The sequence below is a fragment of the Pimephales promelas genome, chromosome 1 (assembly GCF_988280905.1).
Source record: "Pimephales promelas chromosome 1, fPimPro1.hap1.1, whole genome shotgun sequence".
NCBI lineage: Eukaryota > Metazoa > Chordata > Actinopteri > Cypriniformes > Leuciscidae > Pimephales > Pimephales promelas.
In genome coordinates, this window is record NC_142769.1 from 28,949,964 (window position 1) to 28,968,841 (window position 18,878).

General features: G+C 36.8%; 1 protein-coding gene across 2 annotated transcripts in view; it reads left to right on the forward strand.

Annotated features, from left to right (window-relative positions):
- The window catches only part of dnajb6b (DnaJ heat shock protein family (Hsp40) member B6b), a 32,898-nt gene extending 18,701 nt beyond the window's left edge, over positions 1 to 14,197 (forward strand). For both annotated transcript variants that reach the window (XM_089129408.1, XM_089129407.1), the window contains exons 9-10: positions 10,816 to 10,971; positions 12,816 to 14,197. In XM_089129408.1, coding sequence (XP_088985534.1) covers positions 10,816 to 10,971; positions 12,816 to 12,916 — 257 coding nt within the window. In that variant the 3' untranslated portion in view covers positions 12,917 to 14,197. The remainder of the gene's footprint in view (positions 1 to 10,815; positions 10,972 to 12,815) is intronic.
- The last annotated feature ends 4,681 nt before the right edge of the window (positions 14,198 to 18,878 follow it).

An 18,878-nucleotide genomic window follows, 5' to 3' on the forward strand; every position in this document is an offset into this window, starting at 1 on the left:
TATGGTGTTCCTAATAATCCTTTAGGTGAGTGTGTATATATAGGGGATCAAATATACCATTTCAAACTGTACATTTTGTACAGTATAAATATCATTGCCTATGGTATATACCCATAAAACACTGTGTGTGTGTAGTGATACTCATTAAGGTAAGTTGGAAAGAACTGTTGTGTTGAGCATTAGCGGATATTCATTTATGCAAATGATATCTTCCTTTCCTTTGTATTTTGATGTAATGTTTCTCTGTAGAATTAAACTAAAAATTTAAACATTAAAATGAAAAAATATATATATTTATTTATATTTGTAAGCATTTAAAAGTTTACAGTAAGATTTTTTGGTGACACTCAATAAAGTCCCCTCCCTTAATTTAATTGTTAATGTTTCTGACATTAACAATGAGACGTACAATTGTTACAGTATTTATTAATATCTGATAAGGTATAGTTAATACAAATACAACTGTTCATTCTTTGTTAGGCTAATATGGACCTGAGCTAACATGAACTAATGCAACTTTTGATTTAATTTAATGATTAACATAAATAGCATTTAACATAAATGCTTAGTGCTTTTCATTGATGTTAATGTTAAACAAATGGAACCTTATTGTAAAGTGTCTTTGAAAACATTGCAGCATTTATTTGATCTAAAGTAGGCCTACAGTAAAAACAGTAGGCTACTGTTGCAAACAATTATTACAATAACAGTTTTGTGTTTTAAAATGTTTATTCCTGTGATAGTAGCTAAAGTTAAATTTTCAGCAGTCATTACTCCAAACTTTACAGCAACGTGATCCTTCAATTTTTATTTATTTATTTATTTATTTTTTTTTTTAGAGTTTTTGAAGTTCAAAAGAACAGCATTAACACCATACTTACTAAATAAAAATAGTAATTTCTTTCAAAAAATCTTACTGACCCCAAACTTTAAAAGGATTTCAGTGAGAGCACTGCCCGACAGAAAGAAAGGAGTTTATGACTACCGTGTGTGGATGAAGCTGAAAGCTGTGCCGAGTAGTTTGTTTGTGATTCACTGGCGCCCCCTGTCATCGACATGTTACACAATATCCCTTTCAATTCCTCAATCTTGCCTTGTCCTTTAATGAAGTAAGCAAAATAGTTGGATTTTCAAAACAATTGGATTTTCTAATTTTGAATGGCCTTTTTTTGTGAAAGTGTAATTTTCACCACATGTCGTCAGCTGAAAGGCAAATGTAGTGTCTAAGCTAAACCTTCAGGGGTGCTTCTCGTTTCTTAATTGTCCATCCTCGTTTCCTTTCCTTGCGTCTTAACGCCACCTGCGTCTATCATCCTCGCTCGTGACCCCACAGAAAGCAAACTAGCTTCTTCTCCTCCTCGCGGTGACAATAGAGATGCCCTTCGAGATGTCTGAATTCGATTGGTCTAGGGATGGATGACAGAGGAGCGAGGAAACGAGGAAGCATCAGTAGAATTGAGAAGCACCCTAAAAAGCCCACTTTCGAGATCTTTTCATGCAGAGTTGAACTGAAACTGCAATCAAACACTACTGTACAAGCTATTCAAGATATTCAGGATCACTATAAAATTACAGGGAGGTGAGTTGAATCATGGTGAGTGAGCTAAATTGCAGGAATGTGGGCCAGAGTTACCCAGCCCTTGTCTAATCAGTAGTGACAACACTAGAGGGCGCCATTTCTTCAGTGATATCATAACGTATTTGATGTTCAGAAAGTCTGTGTATAACGGTTAGAAAGATGAATTTATTTAACTGAAACCTTTTAACAGACAAGGTGTGACAAAAATTACTGACCGTGTGTGTGCAGACTACTGGTATATACTGGTATACTACAATAGTTATTTGAGCAGCAAAAGCTGTAGCCTCTTATTTTACATGGATCAGGTCCCCTTATGGGGGCTGCCATGTTGAGGTCACATGACCAGCTGAAAACTGCTCATATTTTGAGGTGTGTGAGCATAGCTTTAACATTTTGATGATTTAATGAATTGTTAACTTTTCATGAGCTCACTACCTTTCCTGCAGTTTTTATGTATTTATTTATTTATTTACTTTTACTTTTTTTTTTTTTTTTACAAACTATAGTCTGCAAACCCTAACGTAATATAATGTGTAATGTCCTTCATGGAAAAAAATAAAAATATTTGTTTAGCGTTGTATTTTTTTTATATCGATAATGAAAGCAAGTTCGGTCAAAAATTATAAAATTTTCATCATGCAATCTGTAACTGACGACATGCAAGTAATCTACCCATCATATGAAACACACACATTTATATATACAGTAAATAGTTGTTTCAATCAGACCCATTACCAAAGGTGTATAAAATCAAGCACCCATGGAGTCTGCATTTACAGACATTTGTGGAAAAAATTGGATGTTCTGAAGAGCTCAGTGAATTCAAGCATAGTACTGTGATAGGATGCCACCTTTGCAATAAGTTTGTTAAATTTAATCCCGGTTAGATATTCCACCGTTAACTGTTTGGTGTATAATTGGAAAGTGGAAGTGTTTAGGAACAGCAGTAACTCAGCCATGAAGTGGAAGACCACGTTAAAGGTGCAATGTGTAACAAAGTTGAGTATCTATTAACAGAAATGCAATATGACATCCATAACTATGTTTTCAGTGGTGTATAAAGAACTTACTTAATTAACCGTAATGTTTTTATTACCTTAGAATGAGACATTCATAGCTCCATAACCGCGGGAATCCCCTTCTATGAAGGTCGCCATGTTGTGACGTCATATTCCTACCGTAGCCGAACGCGAACACACAGCGCTACAGAACGCGTTTCATCACTACCTTGAAAGAGAAGTAGCGGAAAGCTGGAAGCTAGCCTTACACTCCGTGAGTAGTGACTTTTCCCTTGTGAGTGGTGTAAAATATGTAGTTGGGATTGTTTCATGTAACTTGGTTCTCCCTCGCTGTGTTATGGGTTTGTTATGTTGGGGATAGATGTGCTGTTACGTTCGTGAGACAGCTGATGATTAGTATTCATGTCATTGACCGTAAAACAGTACGTTACAGGAATCACTAACCCGTCGATAGAGACTTTTACTAAAGTCTTTTATCACTAAAGTCGATCGCGAAGATTTTTCAAAATCAGAGAAAAAAAAGCCTATTGTGTGTAGTAAATAGTATCTATGGGATGCGGAGATGACATGATTGTAACAGCGCGCGCAGTTCCGACCTTTGGACTCATGCGGACGAGTCCCAGCTCAGCCACAGTAACAGCTCATATTAGCCAGCTAAACTATTACTACCCTGTTAGAAAAAATATATAGCTGTTCCCTCGCTGTATTATGGGTTTGCTACAGTATGTGGGGATAAATGTGCTGCTGGTTACGTTTGTGAGACAATCAGCTGATTAATATTATTTTATTAAATTATATATTAAAACCCTTGATCCTCACCTGACTATGGCTTTGTAAACAGTATTCATGATGTGGTTTATAATGGACTGTGGTACAGAAACAGTGACAATGTTACACACTCTTGGCTTACTCTGGCTATTCTCTGCTGTCTCAGCCGACGAGATGTTTGTCCCGTTTTAGCAACCGTAGCTTCTTCGAAAGGGAGGGGTGAGCAGTGGGCTGAGCCCTTAGTGCAAACCTGGTGCAAACTCGCAACTGAACCACTAGATGTCGCTAAAAATCACACATTGCTCCTTTAAGTCACAATGCTAAGTGTCGGATGGAGTGATGTAAAGCACTGGACTCATTTGTTGAGTGACAAATCACTCGTTTTTGTTTGGCAGCCTGATGGCTTAGTCTGTGTTTGGCCGATGGCAGGATAACATTACTGCCTACATTGTACCAACTGTAAACTTTGGTGGAGGGATAATCAGTCTGGGGCTGTTTTTCAGGGGTTGGGCTTGGCCCCATATTTCCGTGGTTGTTGTTATAGCTGCAAAGCTCCAATTCCATATTAATGTATTTAGAGTGCAATGTCATTACAATCCCTGTTGGTGTAATGGCCAGGCACCAATATCTTTTTTCCATATAGTATGTGTATATATATATATATATAAGTGTGAATTCAGTGTCATTCCTATGGACTTGTGGCTTGTGTCGAGGTCAGACAGCTTTCACTCATTCACGGAAAAGTCCAAATTCTTCTCGTCTCAAAAGCAGAGTCAAGTCAATTCAGTGCTTTACACAATATAGATTGTTTCAAAGCACCTTTACAGTAATAACAGGAAAATGATTAAATGATGCGAACTCTTCATTTTGGCTGTACATCAGCTCTAGAAGAAAACAAAACAGTGTCATTATTCAGCTGAAGTCAGTTCTGTGTTGATTTAATTATGTGGTAAAGATAATGAATTATTACATTGGTTCATTTCATGTATGCAATACAGTACAAAATACCTCTCATCCAAAGAGGACAGTGCTGTGCTCACACACCTCAAAATATGAGTAGTTTTCAGCTGGTCATGTGACCTCAACATGCATGTAAAATAGCATGCTACAGATTTTGCTACTCAAATGACTGGAGTGACACACAAACTTTTATTTTAAATATATTTTTCTTTAAATACTACCTATTAATGTATAAAACTTTAATGAGGAAAAACACTGACTGGACATTTAAGAAAACTAACAGAATTATTTTAGACTTCATGGGTTACTTTCTTTAACCCCAACGCATGGCGGTGTGCTATTTGCAGCTCAATCAACAAAGCATCGTCTTTGAAACAAGCCATGTAATGAAGGAAAAAAATAGGATTTTAAACAGAGAAAATATATATTTGCTTAATTGGTATTAAAATCTTAGAACATTTCCTCTCTTACCACAACCATGTAACCACCATAATATAGGCCTACTGATCTGAAAGCAAGAACGCTTTCAAACAATAAAAACACCAACTCCTCTTTCTTGAATACAGGCTTGCGAAAGCCTCTCTATTTCGTTTTTTATTTCCCCTCCATATTTAAAAAGCTAGATATGATCTCTCCCGCTGCCTTTCATGGACGAATAAACACTGCTTGTTATTCAAAGCTCGACGAGGATGAGAAACCTTACCGCCAAGGGTTTTTACTCCACTGAGAGCTAGTGAACGGGACACTTATTTTCCTTGTACAGTCCCTGACTGGGATTTAGACACCGCGCCTTGATTTGTGTGAATACACTTGTTTGCATGGACGTGCGCTTTTGGTAATAGACTGCGATTTTACGACGACCCTGGGTAATAACACGGCCATCCAATCATTTGCGTGGACATTGAGACTGCTTTTGTCTCTCTGTTTGACCATGTGCTCATTATGCTTGGTTTCTCTTGTTTTATTCTCTTGCAATATTTCTATTGGTTTTGCAGGCTACTGCAAAAGTTTGAAGAAGGTCTTTTGCTGCCCTCACATGCTTCTTCCTATATCCCAAGTTGTATCTAGAAGTATATCACATTTTTTTGTGATAGCAAAATGGCCAACTAGTTTTCTATTTCCTGAGTATATTGTCTAATACATGAACTTGTGTAAAAACAGTGTGCAGCAGACATTAATTTACACACACACACACACACACACACACACACACACACACACACACACACACACACACACACACACACACACACACACACACACACACACACACACACACACACACACACACACATATAAATGTATATGAACGAGACTGTATTTACAATTATTAATCATTAGCAACCATTCACTACTGAAACTGTCCTCTTTTGTGCTGTTGAAGGATATCATCCACTGGTATATAAAAATGGTGTCTGATGTTCTTAGCCGTAATTACGATTCGAAGGGGCTCTCATGCGCATCTTGTTTAAAAAAAAAAAACTTTAAAGGGATGGTTATGAAAGTTCTTTCACCAGCATTTCGCTCCAAACCTGTATTACTTTCTTATTTCAGCTGAACACAAAAGAAGATACTTTGAGAAATTACCCAGTTAACTCAATGTTCACTAAAAGGGTTTGTTAGCAACTTTCTTCAAAATATCTTCTTTTATATTCTTCGGAAGAAAGTCAAACTGATTTAGAATGACAAAGTTTTCATTTTTGAGTGAACTATCCATTTAACATATTTCTGAGTGTGTTATCACTTAAGCGAATGAACTTATTTTTTAACTTATAGTTTATGCTGAAAGTTTTTTTTATAATATCCATATACTAAAGGCTAAACAATGACATTTCCCAGTGTCACCTTAGGCAGCTGCTGTTGTGATCCAGGTCACAGTGAACCCCTACTCCAAGCTCAAATACAAGGGTGCGCCAGACAACAAGAGATGTGGTTAAAGCGTGTGGCTTGTCCTCTAAATGTATTCTATTTTTCATCTTTTCTTTGGGGGATTGTTGGTTGGTAGAGGAGGGTGTTGCAGCAGACGCAGGCCTTTTCCGGAGATGAAAAACGGTTTGGTAGTTTGAGAAGCAGCATCTGTCCCTTTTCTTCTCCTCTCTCCCCTTTAATTACACAACACAATAGCCACGAGATGTGCCCATAATCTGCACACATAATCAGCCTCTCTTTTCTCTCTTCCGAGCCCCTATTCCGTACGCTAATTCAATATAAATGTAAATTAACACGCGAAAAGAATAAAGAAATCTCAATCTATTTACATGACTAATCACAATAAATGCGTTCCACATGAAATGTGAATGAATGCATCTCGATTAAGGGGAAAAGTGGGTTGTGGGTGTCAGGCAAGGAGCACCTAAGAAGCTGTTCAAACAATTTTATTTTTATTTATTTATTTTTATTTTATTTATTTATTTTTTACAGTTTTCTCACACACTTTTGTGCTTGTCTGTCTGTAAAAGGCAGGTTCAGTGTGATATGAAATGTACAAAACTGGTATTAGTATCATTGGAGACAACACTTACAACAGTGAATACAAGTCGGGTGAATATAACTATAATTTAGGATCATGATGGATTAAATAATTATATATAAAAAAAACATGAATCTATCTGTCAGGATTACCAGCGTTACTCCTAAACTGCAATATCAATACATTTAAAGAAAAAGAAGATACAATTTTCTCAAAACTTCGTGGTTGAAATGATATCTGATTTACTGGGCTACAGCAAGAATAACTGATTGGATTAGTAGAATTATTGGATGTTCATGGATTCAAATCTTTAAGATGCATTCAGAGTTAGTTTGAAGCAATTAATGTTAATGTTAACATTAATGCTTTGTTTTATGCCTGTGAAATTATCAGTACTATTTTTTAGAATTATGGAAATTTTGATCATCCTATATTCTGGACTATATAATATATACTATATTATAACATACAACCATAACTTGTTTCAAAAAATTAATCTGAGGGACTAGGCAGGTGACAGGTGAAATTTAAGGGTTATTTATTTATTATTTACTTTTCAAATGTCAGATTTACTTAGTTTGCATCTCACAACTTTTGCCTAGAAGCATTTACATAAATGGAATCAGTTTAGTATAACAAATGGAGGTGGTTTGGCACAGAAAGGAATGATTCAATGAGAGTAAAGCCTTGCATGTATCATAATGACTAATACATGCAAGGCATGATCTGATATAGATAAAACTGATTATGCTTTTCTGAAACAAGATGAAATATTTCTTATTTGTATGCTTTTTGGACATCTCAGGAATTCAATAATAATTAACTTTATCATGTTTGTTTAGGTGAGCACTGTCAGATTTTTCACATGAATGAAACATTAAACCCAATATATTTATTATAAACTGCTAATGTTCCATATCATTTGTCTGTTTTATGCGGTACAGTAGTTGCAGTGATTAAATTAACACAATTCATGAAGGTTGACTAAATGATTGATTGTTTATTGAATATTATCATCACAAATTATGATGGAGTACATTGAATAATTTTGTCTTGTGTGTGTTGTTACACTGATGTCATAAAAAAAAATATTTTACTATTCGAGTTTAAGCCCTCTGTCTACTTTTGTTCATGAACAATGCAGAAAAATATGAGATGGAACTGATGCCCTAAAGTAAATCGAATGATGTCAGATTTTAGAGAAATAAATAACTGCCCAGAGATCACAGCCGAGTCTGTGCTTACATAAAAACAGCATTTCAGCAAACACCGAGCTTCCTTCTGTTTGGGTTTGCTTGTACTATTAACCAACCACAAAACTCCTACAGTACATCTGCTTGTAAACCACATATTGATCTTTACTGATCAAAATGTGGTTTAAAAAAAATAAAGATGGCGGACAGGAAGTTTGGAAAAGTTTGGCTGATTATGGAAAACCTGGTATACATGTTTTCGGCATAACCCAATGAATGTATTAAGATCAGTGTCATTACAATCTGCAAATTTATTCAAAACTTATTAGCATTTTAGGAAATTAATTATAACTTTTGACCAAAAGGTGGCGCAGTCTCAAAATCTTTTGAGTACTTTCAGGGAATGCTGCTTACGGCACACACTGAGTTTCATAATGTTACAGCATGCATTTCTTAAGTATAGCATTTAAATTATTTAAACTGTATTGAATTCAATGGCAATTTCACATTTAGTTTTATTATAGTGCCACCAAGAGGCCCAGTCCCACCACTTTTTTTTATGTGTCCTCAGAGTGAGCCCATACATCTGTGTCAACTTTGGTGAAAATATCTCAATTCGCTTCAGAGTTATAGACATTTATGTGAAAAAAACACATCAAAAATGATGCCACATAGAGGCTCAGTCCCTCTAGTGACACGTGAGTCACGTGTCACAGACTCAGTGACACGTGACTTTGAATTTTACTACCCCTTACTATCAATATTTTGACATTTGGGCATTGGCGTACAGCCAACGACCTATGGTTCCAAAACCTCTGATGGTGGTTTCATCTCAGTCGGACAAACGGTTTCGAAGAGATATGCAAATGTTTTGTTCTAAATTACACTGCACAAACCATATGCCGAAACCTGGCAAGTCTGGTATCATTGAACTCGGCAAGGGTTCAGGAGTCTAATGGTATGACTTCCGTGAAAATAAGTCACTGACAGAGTTATAAGCGTTTGAAAACTTTATTTTACCACTAGGTGGTGCTGTTTAAAAACTTCTCAGGCTCCTTCAGGGCATCGTTCTGATGACCCATACCAAGTTTCATAATTCGTTCATGCGTTCAAAAAATACAGCACATATTTCAAAATGTCCGACAGCCAAAATGGCCGATCTGGGCATATTAAATATTAATAATCAAATTGGATATAAATTGACTTTGCATGACACCCTGACTCTAATGAGACCACTTTTATGATTTTTGGACAAACCGTTCAGAAGTTATGAGCAAAAAATGATATTTTTCATATCATGTCTCTAGACCAGTAGGTGGCGCTTCGCCGAAACGTAGCATGTAACCTTAGGTCAGTGGTTCTCAACTCCAGTCCTCGGGACCCACTGCTCTGCACATTTTGTATGTCTCTCTTATCTGACACACTCAGTTCAGTCTATCCGGACTCAGTTCAGTCTATAAGGCAGTTGAGAACCACTGCCTTAGGTCATGCTTGTGATGACATGTACCAAGTTTGATCTGAATAAGATTAAGCATAGCGGAGATACAGCCTTATGTCTGTTTTCGCAAGCGCTACGTAAAATTAGTTTGTGCGTTTATCAAAATCGGTTAATCCATAACTTTTTGTCGGCACTGCCTGGACATGATCTGGTGCAATTTTGGTGAAAATCATACGACTTTACAAAAGTACGTTTCTTTTGGAAAATTCAAAATGCGGACATATTTTTATGAAACAAAATGATGTTATAGGATGCGATCGAATTGTCATGAGCTCAGGAATCAGAGGAAAAAATAATTTTGTTGATAGGCCTAATGTACAAAAGTTATTAGCATAATTTGAGTGAAACTTTGGACAGGTGGTGATGCTATAGGCAATGAGTTAGAGACTTTAGAGACTAAAATGAGTTAGAGACTAAAATTGGTGTATTTAATATTTAATGTTGTCCTCTATCAGAATGTCAAACCAAAACAACTTTCCCACAATCGGTTTTATGGGCTGGCATAGAAACGGAAGAATAATGAGAACAAGAACAGATAGGTACCTCTAATCCTTTGGTGCTTGGCCCCTAAATAATATAAGGTGTGTCCCAGTCTGCGTATTAATGCCATTTGTATTATAAATAGGGTTTGCTCTGAAAATTCCAATAAGAAGAAGTGTGGAACATCACAACAGTTGCACCTTGGGGACAGGCTATCCAACTCTGATGCTGGATTACAAAATAAACTTTTTAAGTACATTGAAAATGAAAAGTGCTTTGAGTTTAGTGTCATTCCAGCCCGTTCTCATCCCAAGACGTCATATACTGCCGCTTTTGCCAAAGCGTATACATCCAACGCACATGGCACGGCACCCTTTAGCGTCAATATGAGACACAGATATATATGGGCCAGAAGGCGCCTCCTAGTGGTCTAACCCCAGACCTAAACCTATAACCAAAGCATGTTATATTGACGTTAAAGGGTGCCATGTGCATTGGATGTATACACTTGTGTATACATCCAATGCACATGGCACCCTTTAACGCATCAGACACCTTGGGATAAAAATGCATTGGTCATTCGTGACAAAAAAGTTATTGCACTGATATGCATTATATTTGTAAAACTGCAATTTGTTTTAAAAGGACTGTTAGTCTTAGAGTGGTGACTTTAATAGTATATAAAAAAGCACATGCTTCAAAACTGTGGCCAGTCTAAATTCTAAACACTGAATTATATAAGACAACATTTAACATTTAATGCATGTTCCAATTATAATAATAATAAAAAACATAAATAGGGAATTAATGTGAATTCCTTTCTGAACTCTGTCTGGTCTTGCTCACAGGTATTTCTGATGACAATGTATTGGAGGAAAGCAGCAGACAGAATGCTCTCTCTAGCACCACCCCACACAACCGTTACCTCCGAAATGTGGCCCAGAACACTTCAGAGGAGGAGAAAGAGGAGGACAGAGGCCTGCAGAATCTGGGACTTGCCAAAGGTTTGTGTCCCAGCTGGACGTTGTGCCTGTAGGGCAGAGACCAAGATCAGAGGAGCAGAGCAGTCCAATGCAGGGTTGATTCATAAAGACATTCGGTTTGGTATTGTTCAAGGTTACATCAGCGAGTCAGATATTAAAAGGTACGATTTGTCAGCATGGTGGAGGCGGCAATAACTCATGAAATTTATTTCAGCAGGCAACCTTTTTAGCCAATACAACTTGCTTTTGACTGCTTTAAGCTCTCGACAGTATCTGGAAGGTTACATAATACTCACATGAAGGATTATTAGGAACACCAAACTAGTACTATGTTTGACTGCCTTTCGCCTTCAGAACTGCCTTAATTCTACATGGCATTGATTCAACAAGGTGCTGAAAGCATTCTTTAGAAATACTGGCCCATATTGATAGGATAGCATCTTGCAGTTGATGGAGATTTTTGGGATGCACATCCAGGGCACGAAGCTCCCATTCCCCCACATACCAAAGATGCTCTATTTGTTAGAGATCTGGTGACTGTGGGGGCCATTTTAGTGAACTCATTGTCATGTTCAAGAAACCAGTTTGAAATGATTCGAGCTTTGTGACATGGTGCATTATCCTGCTGGAAGTAGCCATCAGAGGATGGGTTCATGGTGGCCATAAAGGGATGGACATGGTCAGAAACAATGCTCAGGTAGGCCATAGCATTTAAACGATGCCCAATTGGCACTAAGGGGCCTAAAGTGTGCCAAGAAAACATCCCCCACACCATTACACCACCACCAGCAGCCTGCACAGTGGTAACAAGGCATGATGGATCCACACACAACATTTTTCCAGTTTTCAACTGTCTAATTTTGGTGAGCTCTTGCAAATTGCAGCATTTTTTCCTATTTGTAGTGGAGATGAGTGGTACCCGGTGGGGTCTTCTGTTGTTGTCCGCCTCAAGGTTGTGCGTTTTGGCTTCACAAGCAGTGGTTATTTCAGTCAAAGTTGCTCTTCTATCAGCTTGAAACAGTCGGCCCATTCTCCTCTGACCTCTAGCATCAATTAGGCATTTTCGTCCACCGGACTGCTGCTTATTGGATGCTTTTCCCTTTTCACACCATTCTTTGTAAACCCTAGAAATGGTTGTGTGTGAAAATCCCAGTAACTGAGCAGATTGTGAAATACTCAGACCAGTCTGGCACCAACAACCATGCCACGCTCATTGGCCTCTCATTTACACGAAAACCCAGTTTTTAATCACAGAAAACAATTATTTCTAAAAACTCCGGACAAAGTGGAGATTTCTGAAAACGCCGGTTATGTGTTGTCGTGTCAACTGGGAGAAACAGCGTTTTAGGTTCTCTCTTGTCGATTCTGAGGATTCTGATTGGCTTGCATGGCTTTATCCTTCTCCCTACACTGCCGCCCATAGGTTTGGCATAGTTATGATGGTGCTTGATGGCGTATTTATGCGGCTGTGTGAACGATGTTATTTTTGAAAACGGAGAGGGGGAAAATATTTGTTTCTCTAAATAGCCGGCTTTGTGTAAACGTGCCCTCAGTTTGGAGTTCAGGAGATTGTCTTAAACAAGACCACCACACCCCTAAATGTATTGAAGCAACTGCCATGTGATTGGTTGATTAGATAATTGCATTAACGAGAAACTGAAACGAGAAAATATTCCTTTAGGTGATTGTATGTTCCAGTTATTGATTATTAAAGTAGTTCCTCCCTTCTGTTTCCCAAAACCACGGTTAATATGGTTTCAAGTATTAGTCAAGTTGTTTTATTAAATTTGTGTTGTTTTTTATGGTATTAATTAAAGTTAAAGCTCATCAGATTCCCTTATAGTAACTAACTTTCATTTCTATAGGTTTTTTTGACACCAGGAGAAAGAAACTATTGCTGAAGGAGTCCGACACCAAAAAGAAGCGGATGCCAAGACTGGCTCCTCGGATTGGGGTGTGGTTTTAATAATTCTTACAATATACAATATATTTTGTGTGTTGTCTTTACTGTTCACTTTCTAAAAAAAAATAGGGGATATACGTAAAGACTGTCATGGCTATTAAGTACTTTCACACAAATTATTCAAATTATTCTTTTTAAAAAGCCTACATAGAAAGCTTCTTTCTAAATGTTCTGCTTTGACATGTTGCATTCATGTAGTGTTGTCAAAGCCCGTATAAATTGTAATCACATCTGCTTAGTGTAATTATTGTAACCTTTTCTATTTGTGTTTTTTGGCAATGCCCCGAATTTGGAACAAGCCAAGTTGCATTTCACCAAACTCATGATTTTCCCAATGTTTCATTATCCTGATGATTTGTAAAAAGCAATCACACTCACTTTTGTACTTACTTTATTCATTGTTTTTGAGCATATTGTAGGGCATCCCCCTCCATCGCTGTGGAGTTGAAAACAGTCCGTTCATGAAGGGGCCTAAACACATCACTCATTAAATAATCAAACCCAACTTTTTAAACAGATCTCTTAATTATTCTCTAAAGGTATGTTTATGGTACTTGTCTGTTTTCAGTAGTTTGATATATTTTTGATGAAGAAAATATTTCATTATAAATATAAAAGTGAGGCACTTTAAAGTTTGTGTGTTTGCTGGTGAATTATGCATTTTGTATTAAATGATTCAGTACAAACTCAGGATTGACGTGCAAAAGATGCTTGAAAAAGTAATCATGGAAGTGAAATAAAGAGGCAGGATGATGAAAGAAGGTAGAACAGGTCGGACTAGAGGTTGGAAAGTGAGCAGGACAAGGGAGAAAAATAGGGGGAAAGGATTTTTAAATTATTCATTTACTAATGTGAGAGAACACGTTTTCACCAGTCTGCCTTTTGATCCAGTCTTAAGCACAGTATTAATATTTCAGAAAATACTCCAGATGTGGTATGTTCTACCAGAACTGGGAGCATGGCTTTAATTTTACTCTGACTACTGCATATGTTTCATTACGATTTTTGAAACAGAAACCCAAATCTGTGCAAAAGCATAGTTGCCAAATACAAAAAGAATGAAAGAGATTATAGACACATTTTTAGTAATACACCGAAAAGCTTCTACAGTACTCTGATGTGTTTTAGTACATTTTTGCTGATGCCTAATTAATATGTATTATTTGTTGATACATATTTATGCTGTTAATTGGTATTGGTGTGAACTGAGGCACTTTGTTTTAATGCTGTTTCATTTTCTGCTGTACAGAAATAACCAATAAATTGTGTTCCCTTTCGTAGTCACTTCGAGTTGAATTTTTTGTGAAAAAACTCAGGGAACGAGGGTTACATACGTAACCGAGACGTTCCCTTTCGTAGTCACTTCGAGTTACGTCAGAAGTGACGGAGATTGGGGGGGTTTCGCAATCTCCGTCACTTCTGACGTAACGTCTCCGTTCCCTACTCAGGGAACGAGGGTTACATACGTAACCGAGACGTTTTGAGGAAAAAACACTTAACACAAAACATTTTAACCATACTAGAAAATGGCTTGCTGTTTACTTACAGCTGTGAAGGTTGTAAAAGGTGTATTTCTGTGTCTGGTTATTTCCTTCTTTGTTAAATACACAAATATTTAAGTTGCATAATTTTTGTAAGTTCTGTAAATGTATGAAAACTAATTTACAAAAAAAAAAAAAAAAAAAATTGTGTATTACAGAAGATTTATAGTTGGCACTGTATTAAAGCGGCTTGTGCGGACTTGAGTTTATCAATGCATTCACACACACACAAACACACACACACACACACACACACACACACACACACACACGCACACACACAGACTGTTTACTGATACAAGAGTTTATTAGAATAATTAATCGAAATGAGTGAATGAAATACATGGGTGCTTCTCAATTCTTATTTGTGCATCCTCGTTTTCTTTCCTCACTTCTCGGAAAAAATAAATAAACAGCGAACAAGTCATGTTTTGCCTGAAAAAATATAAATAAAGACATAGTTATGCAAGGTCAACAATAGTGTTCTGTGTGAAAGTGTATTAGTACTTACTCTGAAGTTCCTCTAGTCTAGTGCAACCTTTTACTTCATTAAAGCTTGACGTTCTATTTGTCCCCTCAATTTTAGTTTTTTAACTCATAGTGTTCAACCTTGTGCTGAAGAATTATTTTATAGAGAGAACGGATGCCACCCTGTGCCATTTGTGCATAAGACATTGAACCCTCAATACATGCCTCATACAGCATAAAAAACAACATTGCCCACCTATGTAGCCCTTCTTTCTGCAGGTGTGGATTCCTGCAACTTACACTGCTGTCAGAATAGAAAGTACATGAGAATACGAATTTAGGTCAGAGGTTATTTATGCACTTGCAGGTTGTTCCTCCAAGGGACAGTAATCTGAGGGGTTTCATCACTGTCATGGTATCACAAAGTGAAGTGTTGTCTTCCCCATTGAAAAAAAATATAAACAATTTCACTTACTGTACATGCTTCAGCCACCACTTGCATGGGAACAGGTAAAAGTGTCGGTGTATTGTGTGAAACTGCACAATAGGGCAAAAACAGAACAAGAACTGCGGAAGAACAAGAGATTTAGCTGGATGGCTATTTCAAACCTTCATTAAAATGCCAGGGAACAGCCTGAAAGCTGCAAAAGCCAGGAGAGAGGGCTGGCAAAAAGTTGGAGACAAATTAAATGCGTAAGTACAGACTATATTACAAGTTTTTATACCTTATTAAAGTATATATTATGTACACAATTTAAAAATTGTTTAACTACTGTATCATCTCTGATAAAGCCCCCACATGACCCACTAGAACATAGGAACAAGTAAACGAAAAAGTGGTCCCACTTTATATTAAGTGGCTTTAAGTACTACTGTATGTACTTAAATCGAAAAATAAGTACAATGTACTTTTTGTTTTAAGGCTGTATTGTAAAACACTTTAGCTGCTACTGAGGTGTGATATGGGTAAGGTTAGGGTCAGGTGTGGTGGTATTATTAATTCTTATAATTAATTTCAATGTAAGTGCATAGTATTTAAAGCCACTTAATTTAAAGAGGGAACGTTCTACAAAATGGTAATCTTTACGACTCTAGTACTGTTCCTAGTCTGTTTCAAAAAGGGACTGTTGAAATAATGTGCTTGTCTGGTTATAACAGCCACCAAGAAAAAGGCTGAACGAAAAATTAAGTAAAATTATGTCATTCTTAGAATTTTGACGGACTGAAATTGGCTTCTTACATACTGAATTCTGTGTCCAAATTTGACTCCTATCCTACCCCACGAATTTATGACTTGATTGATCATCTTGGAATCTTAATCCTGTTCTTAATCTTAATTTTAAACTTAATATTAATCCTAATCTTAATCCTAATAAACATATTAATCCTTAATCCTAATAGCAATCTTATTAATAATTCTAATATTAATCCTAATCTTAATCATAATATTAATTCATAACTTAATCCTAATCTTAATCTAAATCCTAATCTTAATCCGTTCACTTTTTGTTCAAAGCATTTTGCTGATATTTTTCAGGGTTACCTGCAGTATTCTGGTTCAGTTTTTATCAGTGGTGGAGGAAGTACTGAATCTCAGTACTTAAGTAAAACTACAAATAACCAGATAAATATTTACTTTAGAAAAAGTAGAAGTAACACAATGACAACCATACTTAAGTAAAAAGTAAAAAGTACCTGATTTTAAATGTACTTTAAGTATTAAAAGTAAAAGTACTTGCATAATTTATTTTCTTAATATCTATTTTCTAATGATTAATAAAACATTTAATTCTAACTCATTCAATCTAATACTCCTATAATGATGTTCCATAATGATGGAAAAAAAATGTTGTCACCGTTTCTGAAACAAGCTTGCAATTAGGCAATATACACATCATGCTTATCCTTACTATATGTTCATAACTATGGCAGTAAACATGATTAATTTATGGTGTAATTCTGAACCTCTTGGCTTGCCATAATCCTAACCAAACGTATATTACACACAGTGCGTTTCCTATGCATGTAAAAACTAATTTTCGCATATAAATTGCACTATGAACGCACTGCGTGCGAGACACATTTAGTGTGACCGGGTTGATATATCTAGAGCCTCCATTTTTGCACTCAGGTGTAAGTCCCATGGCCCTCTATCAGAATCCAGAGTTTCAAGAACATCAGAGAAACTCAAAATTTCGACCCAAAAAAAAAAAAACGACAGTGTTACCCCTTTCGTTTTTTTTCATTTTCGGGCGAAAAATTAAGTTTCTCCAATTTTCTCAAAACTCTGGATTCTGATAGAGGGCCACGAAACTTTGACCTGAGTGCAAAAAATGGAGGCTCTAGACCCTTCCAGAGCTGAGATATCAAAATTCTAAATTTCGACCCGAAAAAAAAAACGACAGTGTTACCCCTTTCGTTTTTTTTCGTTTTCAGGCAAAAAATTAAGTTTCTCCAATCTTCTCAAAACTCTGGATTCTGATAGAGGGCCATGGGACTTAGACCTGAGTGCAAAAATGGAGGCTCTAGACCCTTCCAGAGCTGAGATATTGAGATATTTATAATGGCATAAATGCTACGTGGTATCTCAATATCTCAGCTCTGGAAGGGTCTAGAGCCTCCATTTTTGCACTCAGGTCTAAGTCCCATGGCCCTCTATCAGAATCCAGAGTTTTGAGAAGATCAGAGAAACTCAAAATTTCGACCCCCCAAAAAAACGACAGTATTACCCCTGTCGTTTTTTTTCATTTTCGGGCGAAAAATTAAGTTTCTCCAATCTTCTCAAAACTCTGGATTCTGATAGAGGGCCACAAAACTTTGACCTGAGTGCAAAAATGGAGTCTCTAGACCCTTCCAGAGCTGAGATATCAAAATTCAAAATTTTGACCCGAAAAAAAAAAAAAACGACAGTGTTACCCCTTTCGTTTTTTTTCATTTTCGGGCGAAAAATTAAGTTTCTCCAATCTTCTCAAAACTCTGGATTCTGATAGAGGGCCACGAAACTTTGACCTGAGTGCAAAAAATGGAGGCTTTAGACCCTTCCAGAGCTGAGATATCAAAATTCAAAATTTCGACCCGAAAAAAAAACGACAGTGTTACCCCTTTCGTTTTTTTCGTTTTCAGGCGAAAAATTAAGTTTCTCCAATCTTCTCAAAACTCTGGATTCTGATAGAGGGCCACGAAACTTTGACCTGAGTGCAAAAATGGAGGCTCTAGACTCTTCCAGAGCTGAGATATCGAAACTCAAAATTTCGACCCGAAAAAAAAAAACGACAGTGTTACCCCTTTCGTTTTTTTCATTTTCGGGCGAAAAATTAAGTTTCTCCAATCTTCTCAAAACTCTGGATTCTGATAGAGGGCCATGAGACTTTGACCTGAGTGCAAAAATGGAGGCTCTAGACCCTTCCAGAGCTGAGATATCGAAATTCAAAATTTTGACCCGAAAAAAAAACGACAGTGTTACCCCTTTCGTTTTTTTCGTTTTCAGGCGAAAAATTAAGTTTCTCCAATCTTCTCAAAACTCTGGATTCTGATAGAGGGCCACGAAACTTTGACCTGAGTGCAAAAATGGAGGCTCTAGACCCTTCCAGAGCTGAGATATCGAAATTCAAAATTTTGACCCGAAAAAAAAAACGACAGTGTTACCCCTTTCGTTTTTTTTCATTTTCGGGCGAAAAATTAAGTTTCTCCAATCTTTTCAAAACTCTGGATTCTGATAGAGGGCCACGAAACTTTGACCTGAGTGCAAAAAATGGAGGCTCTAGACCCTTCCAGAGCTGAGATATCAAAATTCAAAATTTCGACCCAAAAAAAAAACGACAGTGTTACCCCTTTCATTTTTTCCGTTTTCGGGTGAAAAATTAAGTTTCTCCAATCTTCTCAAAACTCTGGATTCTGATAGAGGGCCATGAGACTTTGACCTGAGTGCAAAAATGGAGGCTCTAGACCCTTCCAGA